The 11,231-nt window shown below is 36.9% G+C and overlaps 1 protein-coding gene across 1 annotated transcript; it reads left to right on the top strand.

Annotated features, from left to right (window-relative positions):
- Positions 1 to 7,245: 7,245 nt before the first annotated feature.
- Positions 7,246 to 10,527, top strand: LOC109091120 (transcriptional regulator Myc-2-like). Its single transcript, XM_042758898.1, has 3 exons — positions 7,246 to 7,597; positions 8,466 to 9,008; positions 9,128 to 10,527. Exons 2-3 carry the CDS (start codon positions 8,477 to 8,479, stop codon positions 9,685 to 9,687), a joined length of 1,092 nt encoding a protein of 363 aa, XP_042614832.1. The 5' UTR covers positions 7,246 to 7,597; positions 8,466 to 8,476; the 3' UTR covers positions 9,688 to 10,527.
- The last annotated feature ends 704 nt before the right edge of the window (positions 10,528 to 11,231 follow it).

The raw sequence follows: 11,231 nt of genomic DNA on the forward strand, positions 1-11,231 counted from the left end.
TCATTGTATTTTATTTATTCATTGATTTATTTATGCACTGTGAGATGCACAAGGTTTTCTACATAGATAAAGTGAAGCAAATAAATAAAGTGTAATTAAATAAACATTTAAATGTATATTTTGGATGTTTTCGTTCCACTAGTCTGAGAAAAGACATGTTTAAGCAAAATAGTCTAAAATCTCAAAAATGTCCGATGCATGAAAAAAAAAAAACAATGGTTTTGTCTGTAGTGTCTGACAGCAACATCAGAACATCTTGTGCTTCATTGGAAGCAAGAACATCTGACCATCTGTACAAAGAGTCGCATGATCAATGTCAAATTTGCATATTTGATTAGTGACCTTGAAATAGTGCAGAAATTATTTATTATTCAGTACAAAAATGACGTGATGTAAAACATATGGCATAGCTAGTTTTAGAGCATGGGTATGGGAAGGGCATGACGATAACCATGCTAAATTTAGTTCTATTTCCAAGGAACACAGATAAAATGTATCCTGCATGTGAATTTGACTGTAAGTTGCTTTGAATAAGTGTGCCTGCCAATGTAATATATGTCATGTCCATACAGCAAGTTAAATTAAGGTATAGAGGACACCGGTTCTAAAAGGCTTTACTCATCAGCATAGATGTGTGTTATAATCTAGGGTAGAAGTGAAACAGTCATGTAAGTCACATAGGGAGCTTAACATGAGAAGAGCTTGTGAACATTGCTGGAAGTTATGACACAATCCAATTAATGCAAATCCGTGCTGACTTCAATTTGATGTTATTTACAGGTATATTGTCATTTTAACCATTTTAACCATTTTAATATTTGAGTAAGACATGCAAACTTTCAGTATGAATGTAAATGCATCAGGTTCATAAAAAATGTGCCAAATATGTCTGTAAGACTATGTTGTTTTTTTAAAAAAAGGAATAATTTGAAGGGAACACAAAAGGTCAATATGTACTGAAATATAAACGTTTCCTGTGAAATTTATCAAAATGAAGTGAGCTTATAATTAAATAATAATAAATATCTCCAAATAGACTCAAGAAAAAATAATTAAAAGGGAAGTTTTCATACTCTGATGATAGATTGTCACAGATTCTTGTAAGTACAGTCTCACTTAATTTTGTTACATTTTTCAATTAAGACTTCACTTTACATTTGTATCTCAAGTAAGTGATTTAATGCAGCGTGGACTGCTATAAATATCTTCGTTTGTGTTCCACAAAATGATGACAGAAAGGTGAACTGTTCCTTTAAACTGTTCTTTAACATACACTATGTTGAATGCAGAATGATCAGTCTTGTGATTTTAAGAATCAAGAATTTGGAACAACACCAAGTTTACCATTTTAAAGACAGCGGACAGTGAGACATTGTTCCTGAGAAGTCACTTCAGGGGCCTACGATGAATGCAGGTTCACTGGCATGCGTGGCGTCAGGTTGCGGGTCAGTTGTGGTCACCAACTGCTATAGGGGCATGTGTGCCAACTCTTTGCCCTACATGGCCAGGAGGAACGGATGTGCTTTGCAATGTTCTGCTGATACAGGACCTCTCTGGCATCTGCCGTGGCTTCGCAGTGTCGGTTGTACTCTGTGGTTCTCTTTCTGAGTATAGTCTAAATTTGGAGGTACTATGGTGATGCCCTCTCTCATTCTACCTCTCTTATTTCACTCTGCTTTAAATCAAATTCCCTCCCGCTGCATATTTCTTCTTGCTGCACCACTTTTCCTCCACACAGTCCGGCTTTATGTCCCAAGTTCCTAGAAACCATGCTGGTGTTAAGTTCAAGGAAGAGACTGAAAAACAGATCATCCCCTGTACGTTCCCCTCACGTGGGAGCCATGTGAGGCTGGTTTTTACGGCTTTGCTGGTCTTTTTGGTCACGTTAGGACATCTGTACTGTTTGAAATCTTTAATTTGGTCAAAATGGTCAGGTTATGTGGATAAACCTTGAAAGAATGTTATAATTGTCAGGGAATTAATGTGGGAATGGCTCTAGCCGGGATGACCTTGGTTTGGACTGTCGGCCGTGCACATTCAGATTGGGACATTGTTTCAGGACTTGCATTAGGACACTGTCAGATGGGGAGACTCTCTGCTAAAAAAACAGATGTTTCTCATGGTGATGTGTGTGTGCATCTGTTTTTCATTCGAATTCTGAGCTCCTTCTGTTCTTCTGATCATCTTTTTACTGGATGGATGTGTATGTGAGTGTGTGACTTTTTGCATTCTAAATGTTTGCACAAGAAACCACTCGTGTTGGCACTCATGTGTTTCCAAACAAATCAATGATTGATTGTGAGATCTGATTTATTTCTGTGAGATTCTGTGTTTATTTCATTTCTTTTTTTATATTTCAGTATGTATCATATTTGGCAGGATGTGATGACTTGTGGTTGCTAAGGCATTATTGTTCATATTTAGGGTTAATGATTCGAACAAACTAACCCTAAGTATAAAACTTCAGTACGCAACTCCATATTTTTCTACATGGTCAGGATTTTAAATGTTAAATTTTGTGTTGTGGTCAATAAAATGTAAGAAAAAAATTTCTACAAAAATTTTATACATTTTTAATAAGATAAATATTTTAATTATATATGTAGTTATCCACTTATATTAAAGCTACACAACTAGCCATAATATGCAATGTCTTTATTTTTTCCACAAGCAATTTTCAATATTTTTTAATAATAAACTGTATACGACAAGCCTTAAAGGAGCCGCACCTATATATATATATATATATATATATATATACACACACACACACACACACACACATTACCATTCAAAAGTTTTTGAACAGTATTTTTTTTTTTAAAGAATTCTCTTCTGTACCAAGCCTGCATTTATTTTATCCAAAATACAGCAAAAGAAGAAATATTGTGAAATATTTTTACTATTTAAAATAACTGCTTTCTATTTAAATATATTTTAAAATGTGATTTCAAAGATGAATTTTCATGATAATTTATGTAAGTTTTGGTGTCACATGATCCTTCAGAAATCATTCTAATATGCTGATTTGCTGCTCAAAAAACATTTAAGAAAATAAATGCAGGCTTGGTGAGCAGAAGTGAATTCTTTATATATATATAAAAAAAAAAAAACATTAAAAAAAATCTTAAATCTTTATAGTGTATAAACTATTTTTTTTTTTTTTCTTTAAAAGCAACACTGTTGCTTTGAAACAGCAACTTCACACTGATTTGTTGTTTGACATATACCTGTTCACTTTGCAAACATCATTTTGAGTACGGAGTCTCCAAAGAGGAAGGAAAATGTCAATTCAAAAACGTCAAAAAATATGTATTACAAAAGTAACGTTCATAGCTATTGTACTGACTGATTCCTCCCCACTTGAGGGGCCCCGTAAAGTCTAACTGTTGGTGGTATGTGGTCAAATTGACAGAGCATCAAAAGCAGAAGTGAAACCTGTCATGTGTACTCAGAGAGTGTAACAGTAAAGAGTGGCCACTTCTTTAAAACTTATCAATGACCACTTTCAGTTTTACTCAACCTGTTGTATCATTTTCTAAAAATCTTATTGATAGTACTATATTAACATCTAAAGATAAAAATCAATCTGTGACCTCAAAATATGAAATATTGTTTTTATAGTATATTATTTATACTATATTTAGAAGTAGTGTATTAAGTTGATATAATAGTTAACATTAGCTATTAATGAAGAATACTTCTACAGCATTTAGTAATCTTGTTTAATGTTCTTTTTTACATATACGTAAAACATGTTCACTATAGTATTTTTTGTAAATTAACATTAACCAGGAAAGGCATGACCTGATGAAATGTATACACCTTCAAGTGACTTTGGATAAAAAAAAAAAACATTTGTCAAATGCATAAATATAAATATATAAATATAAACCAAGACAAATAAATGATTTAAAATAAATAAATTGTTGATGTATTTAAACTTACAGTAAAGTGCATGTTTATATAGTACTTTTATATATTTATATGTTTTTTCTCCATGCATTAATGCAATGAAAAACAGCAAAGAAAAATAAATATAAACCAAGAATAATAAATGACTTAAAAAAAATAATTCTTGCTTATTGTTACCTGGTAGTTAATCATGCCTAATGCATTAATTAATGATGATGTATTTGAAATGTATAGTGAAGTGCATATTTGTATACAATCTTATGGTAATATTTATGACCGTTCTTCCTCATGCATCAATGCACTGAAAAACAGCAAAGAAAGTAAAAAGTACGTTCTGACCCAAATGCTGACATGATTGACTTATACTCTTATTTCCTAAGTTTTCTGTTCAATGTTTGCACTTCTTTGTGTTTGAGGCTTGGTCAAATGCTTCCCACACTCTCTTATATGTGAAAGAAGAAGTTAACTGGCTAAAGAAGGATGAAGGTAACTCAGTAACAGTCTCACAGGAAGAGGATTCTATCTGCTTCTGTTGAATTGGCCTTTTCCAGTGAGGTATCAGTTACAGTCTGTGACTCTAGATATGCCAGAGCATCGTGTTCTCTTGCATGATGTTCTCTAGGACCCCTGAGGAGCAGCATTTTCACAGTTCAGAACTGTTACTATCACCGATTTACAGGCAAACCTCCCCCTGACACGTTCCCTCCCCCTGACACACACCACACGCTTCTAAGGAAAGTTGTGGCCGCTTGTGTTGCAATGCTTGATTGCCTGCAGAGAACAGTGTTAGGTGGTGTGTTTCTTGTTATCTTCTTTCTCTTCCTGCACTAGCGGCCCTTGCTGTAGATGACAATATTATCAGGGGGAGCAGCAAAACCACAATATATCATCGTAAACCCCACTTTCAACACCTTGTGACTGGGTTCGAAAAGCTTCTGCCCATCCTGAGTCAAACTATCCTGAGCTGAATCAGTGAGGTTGAAAATTCACAAGAAGCAAGAATAGCTGAAGTCAGAATGGCTTATAGGCTACTTCCCTATTTCTGCCATATGTTTTTATGACAAAAATAGTACAAATGGTATTCTATTCCCAATTCAGGATGCTATTTTAAAAGCAGTTACATTTTGGTACAAATAGGTCAAACTTGTCTTTAAAAAAAAAAAAAAAAAGCATTAGCTAAGAAAATAAAATACTTTATCCAGTGATATTCACAATCAAGATGGACACATTTTCCAATCTTCTAACACTAAAAGCCATATGATGGGTCATATTTTAAATGCACAAGCAAAAAGAAATAAAGCCAAAACATTTAGTCAATTAAATTTTTTTTTGCTGTGTCATTCTTTCATTCACAAAAGCAAAAGTGTGCAGTTAACAATGATCATTCATTTATTTTAGCTCACTACATCTCATAAGCGTATTTAAAAAAAAAAAAAAAGGAAACATTTTTTACTTTGTCCATTTTTAATTGATTATAACAAGTTTCAAGCAGTCATACAGAAGAAAATAAAATAATCTAAGGAATAGCGAACTTTGCCTGTTAACGGGATGAAAGTGTGTACGTGGTCTTTGCAAACCTTATGCTTATCTTTGTATGTCTGTCTAGACATGTTCTCTTTTTATACAGTCCTGATAAGAGAAAAAATAAAACCTCATTGGAAGTGTGTAAGTGCTTTGGCTTTAAAATTGCAACATTTCTTTAAGCAGTGCCGTTGAGGCAATCTGCCAAACAATGGGATTCTTTGTTGAATGAACACAAGCCATTTAAATTCCTCATCTAAAACATGTAGCTGGACAACATATGGAAGCTATTTTAGAGATAGCTAGAAGCAATATGAATGAGTGATGTAAGACGTTTAAACAGTCTTGGACTACAAAATGCCTCCCATTGAGTTTAACAACCACACTTTACCACCACAAACCAGTCATACGACAAAATTTCTCTAAAAGGTCTATCCCAGACAAATCTGACATATGACCGACTTACCTACAGTCTAAAGTTAAACATTTATTTTGGGATGAGACTGAATTGAGTTTATACACAACTGATATGGCTATGTTGAGTGTAATGTGCATTACTTATTACTATTACATTTACTGAGCACTGCTCTCCTACAGTTTTTTTTCCCATTGTGCAATATTCATTTCATCTCATCTCATTAGTGGAATATATACAGATATTAAAAGCATTCTGGATCAAAGTGTGAAAGAGACACTAAAGGCCTGGTTCTAATATACAGAGGTTAAATACGGGGCTGGCAGCTGAGATGAGAAGTGAACTGAGCGATGTCGTAATGCTGTACATCTGTTTGGAGTTCACTAGGTCTTGGTACACTAGCCTCATTCAGTGGCCTCTAGGTGGCAACATTTATGGGACATTCAAAATATATGCAGTTTTGTCTATTTGAGTCACTGATAAGCAGTGTGATTTCCTTCTGAGCTCATTTACCTAATATGTTATGTATCCTGAATTATCAATGTGTTCGAAGTCGATCAAAATTGTTGCATTTCAATTTTGAACATATATTTTTGGGTAGGCCTTATAGGCTACATTGCCTAATTTATATAATCATTTTAATTAAATACTGCTTAAAAATCGTTAGTGTTTTGGAATGCCCTGAAAATCAAGTTGAACTAGAATAGTCTGATAAATGAGTTTTTAAAAGTGCAAAACTCTCATATTGTCTCATTAATATGAGGTCATGAAAACTGCATACTGCATACAAACATGTTATGGATAATAAATGTAGTTTAAACAGTTTAAGAAGTAGAGCATAGCAAACTGTACAATGAACGTGAGAATTCTATTTTCTCTTTGTTGCATTCTAAGGTCAGCAGTCGTAAGGAATGCAAGATTCCGCCCATATGCTGAACTCGCGGGAGACTAATAAATCAATCCTGCCACCTGAGAAGAGGGGGTTACCTCTGCACGTGTTGAGCCGGATGCTACTATTCTTTTGTTATGTAACCAACGCCTATATCACCCTCACATGCCGTACAGTCCCTCTAAAGTTCATATTTCTACCCCTTAAGTCGCGCGAGATCTGTTGTAACTGTGTATATAAGGAGTGTCTGTTTGAGAACAGTATGTCCTTGTTTACATATATTACCCGCCAAAACAGACCACAGCACAACGTGATCTCAGCTTTCGTTCTCCTTTTTTTTTCTTTTTTTTTTTTTTTTGTAGACACTATCTTCATAGCAAACCAGAACCGGCATTTGTGAACACACGTGTGTGAGTTACAACCCCCCTTCTTTTTCTTGGTATTGCACGGTTCATTGAGTACACGAGCGCTCCGCGAGGACTCTAGGTCCGTCCTATATTCCCTTCATTCCTCCGCGGCTATTCAGCCGCTTTTCCGTGATGGTTTTTATTACTTATAAAGCTGCAGACTATAAATAGGCATAATTACAATAAGAGTTTTCATTCAACATTTGCCGAATGAGTTTTGGCGCGATTTTTCTATGCGGAGGAACAACGGCGGTACATCGCCCTTTAAAATTAAATGGTCTCGATCCGTCGCCACACCCACTGCCTGCTTTTGTCCGCGTGGGCTCTGACATGCCGCAAGGAGGATCTGCGGGTTTTCCACCGTTTTTAATATAATTTTATAAACATTTATTTGAGATTGTCTGACGGTTTCCATCGATTTCATTCGCTATAGTGTTTGGGAAAAAAAAGGTAAGTGACTTTTTGTGCGTGTGTGTGCGCATTCCTGCATGTGTTCTGTCTACCGGCTTCCTCCATATGATATTACTAGCGTTACGTGAACCTCTCGCTTACTTTTGCAGTGCATTACTCGTGAAGAAATTATTTAAAGCGTGTTGGAAAGTTGACTATCTATTCTTAAACTCACATTACAATTTACCTGCATTTTGTACAGTGTATTTTATATATATATATATATATATATATATATATATATATATATATATATATATATATATAAAATATAATATACATACACACACGTATCAGCTTAATTCGTTTAAATAATACAAATTTAACAGTTTGAAAATTCCTGCAGATATGAACATTGGTTTTTAAGCCGGTTTTTCATCATGGCAAAATTTGGAAACTTTAAAATCACTTTAATCAATGCCACAGGAATAGTTTGAAGATATTAACCTTAGTAGTGTCAGTGATATTGTCAGGGGAAATGATTTAACATGAACTGCAATTCCTTTATAACAGAAACTCGGTTTGGCTTATTTGCTTCCAAAAAGTCAAATGTATGATTTAACTTTTTTTAATGTGAGAAATTTGGCGTGGAACAAAACTCTCGTGCAGGACCTTTTCAGCTGTTCGGTGACATCACTGCACGAGCAGCCTCGCCCACCTGGGCGGAGCCACCACTGTAAACATGAATAAAAATGAACGCGCGAGCCGGGAAACTTTACAATCGGCAGTGCATAAGAACAACACTTCGCAGGCCGTTTAGAAACAAGCCGCTTTTTACTCGATAGCTGAAAGCCAGGTGGACTTTTACTTTTGGATGCACACGTTCTCTCGTAATAAAGGATTCGTTTCTCGTGCACTTTTCTGACAGGTTCCGCGAAGATGCTGCAGGCTTGTTCTCCATCGCACGACTGGCTTTGCGACTCCGAGCCGCTGCTGTTTGACGACGAGTTTTGCTTGAGTCTCATGAAGGACTTGCAGTCCATCCCCACGCCGCCCCAGTCCCCCCCGATGAAAGCCGGGCTCGCAAAGAGGTTATCCACGGTGGATCAGTTGGAGTTAGTATCTGAACTTTTAATGGAGGACAGCGACTTTCTCCAGCTGGACTGGAACTTTACCGGCAGCGCTTCAGCAGCGGATTCGGATCCGCTCTCGGAGGACTGCCTGTGGCAAACCGAAAAACCAAACGAGGATAAACTCTCAGCGGTGCTCTCCACGAGTCCCTTGCTCTCCGATATTGACACTGAGATTTTTGCCGAAATCGCAGGCTCTATGCTGGACTGCCACAATGTGGCGCTCGCCTGTCAGGCTCTGGAGAGCGAGGACTTACCACTGGACAGCCAGGAGCAGATCGAGTCCACGTCTGATTATGGCTCACTGTCCACTGGAGGAGAATCATCCACAAGCGATTCTGGTGAGTCTTTTTATTCACATACAACATTTATTTTGTAATAATGGAAGTTAGTTTTTCTTGAAACCACATGAAACTGTTAAGTTGGCTCTAACACAGTTTTAACTGTTTGTGCTCCACAGAGGAGGAGATTGATGTTGTGACCGTCCGGCGGTCGAGCACGCTGACACGCTCTCAACACCAGCAGCAGTTGGAGGACAGCAGGCGTGAGCAGCAGCGTGCTCTCAAGCGCTGTCACTTTGAAATCCAACAACAGCACAACTATGCCGCCCCAAGGCCCGCCTCTCCTCCGCCCCCACCCTCCCCTTGTTCCGCGCCCCCTCTCAAACGCTCTCGAGGGTCTGGAGACTCCCACCGAAGCGCGCAGAGTACGGGACGCTCTCGGAGTCTGGCCTCCCGACAGGGGGTGGACACGGAGGACGAAGAAGAGAGACGGAGGTCGCACAATGTGATGGAGAGGCAAAGGCGCAACGAATTAAAGAACTGCTTCCTTAGGCTACGGGACCATGTCCCCGAACTGTCCAATAATGACAAGGCGTCCAAAGTGGTGATTTTAAAGCGGGCTAAAGAAAGTATCAGAAATCTGGAAAACGAGAACCAGAGACTGACGCAGAAGAGAGATAAACTTAGAGAACGACAAGAACAGCTGAAAGCCAAACTGGAACGGCTCAAGAGGTTTTGAAGGTCTGGGACTCAAAAAAAACACCGGTGTGGTCGCTAGATAGTGGTTTAGGACACTGCTGGTTTGAGGACTGTAACACTTGTGACTGACTGCAAAGACTTCAATATCTCTAAGGAGTTTCTGGATTTTTTCCCATTTGGAAACATGCATAGTCAATGCAAAAGAATGTTCTCAGTGTTGTGACTTTACATTGTGCTAAAGTCATTTAGTACTTGAGTCTTAATATGAAGCAGTTTCATATACTGTATGTTGGATGTATAATCAGTTAAAAGCATAGTTAGCCTTAAATGAAACACCCTAGAAGATCCTCACACGTTCTACCTTTTTGTTCTTGGCATACACTTCTTGTTATATTTTGGGCTGGATCCAAAGGTTGTTAAAAATAAGGGGTTGAATGTAATTTGCAGATGATTACGTTTTTATAGACTAAAGTTTGCATTTGTTGATGTTCAGACTGGAAAGATAAACTATATTGGATTCATGTTCATGCATAGCTCGTATGGTTGAGGTCTGGAGTTATGGAGTATATTCATACTTGAATCTCACTCTGTTTTTACTCTGTCTTTACTCTGTCAGTTATTGTATGCTCCCTCCCATTTCTATGTTTATCTACCTCTACCAGGAAGAAACCTGGCTATTTTATTGCCTTCATAATGGCAACTGTATAGAATGTTTTTTTTTGTTTTTTTTTTTCATGTAAATACCACCTTTTAATTATGTATTATAAATTATTTAGGCTTTTTCTTCTTGGTTCATTTGCAGGTTTTTGAAAAAAAAAAAGGTTCTGTTCATCTTCAACTGCACTTTGTTTTATAAAGTAATAAAGAATGAGCAAGATGACATGTTGTTTGGATCTTTTTTCTACTGGCACAATGCAGAAAATCACATCAGAATAACATCAACTTAACGATTTCAAGGTGTGGTTTCTTCACCTGAGAAATTGCTGGCACACACAGAGTTGCACAAGAATAAAACCTTTAAAGAAAAGCAGGAATGTTTGAGTGATGGAATTTGGGTCAAGGTGAGGGGGTGGCAGGGTTGACATTTGTTGAAAGTCTAAAGGCCCTGATTGCAGTGGGTCAATAAAACACTGAAGTGTAGGAGTTACCGCATTGAAACACTGAGCACAAACTTGCCCCACATGAAACCCATAACTGAACCTTTATGCTTAAAACTTGTTTTATAGCGAACCAAATTATGAAGCATAAACCATATACTTTAGTGTGATTGGTAAAAACTGCTGATTTGGTTTAATGCCTTTCTCTCTTTTCCCACCATATGCGTCAAAGGGCCCATCCTTTCTCGTTAAATTAAATTAAAATTAAGCCATTATCTGAATGAATATTTGAAAGTCAAATTCATACTAGTATTCAAAAATGATGCCACAGGCACTGTGGGTAAATATTTGACTCACTGTCCTAGTTGGCTCTTGAAGAGCAGCACAGATGTACAATTAATTTAATGTTAAATAAAATGTCTAAAAATATTTTTGTATTTGATAAATGGTGCCTATTTAGAGATATTTTTCAATAAAGAAATTAGTG

This window comes from Cyprinus carpio, chromosome A6, assembly GCF_018340385.1.
Source record: "Cyprinus carpio isolate SPL01 chromosome A6, ASM1834038v1, whole genome shotgun sequence".
Lineage (NCBI taxonomy): Eukaryota > Metazoa > Chordata > Actinopteri > Cypriniformes > Cyprinidae > Cyprinus > Cyprinus carpio.

Excerpts from the sequence above, each read along its gene's own strand:
- LOC109091120 (XM_042758898.1), top strand. The coding sequence starts at position 8,477 with ATGCTGCAGGCTTGTTCTCCATCGCACGACTGGCTTTGCGACTCCGAG. Across the intron at positions 9,009-9,127 it reads ATCATCCACAAGCGATTCTG|AGGAGGAGATTGATGTTGTG; the intron begins GTGAGTCTTTTT and ends TGTGCTCCACAG.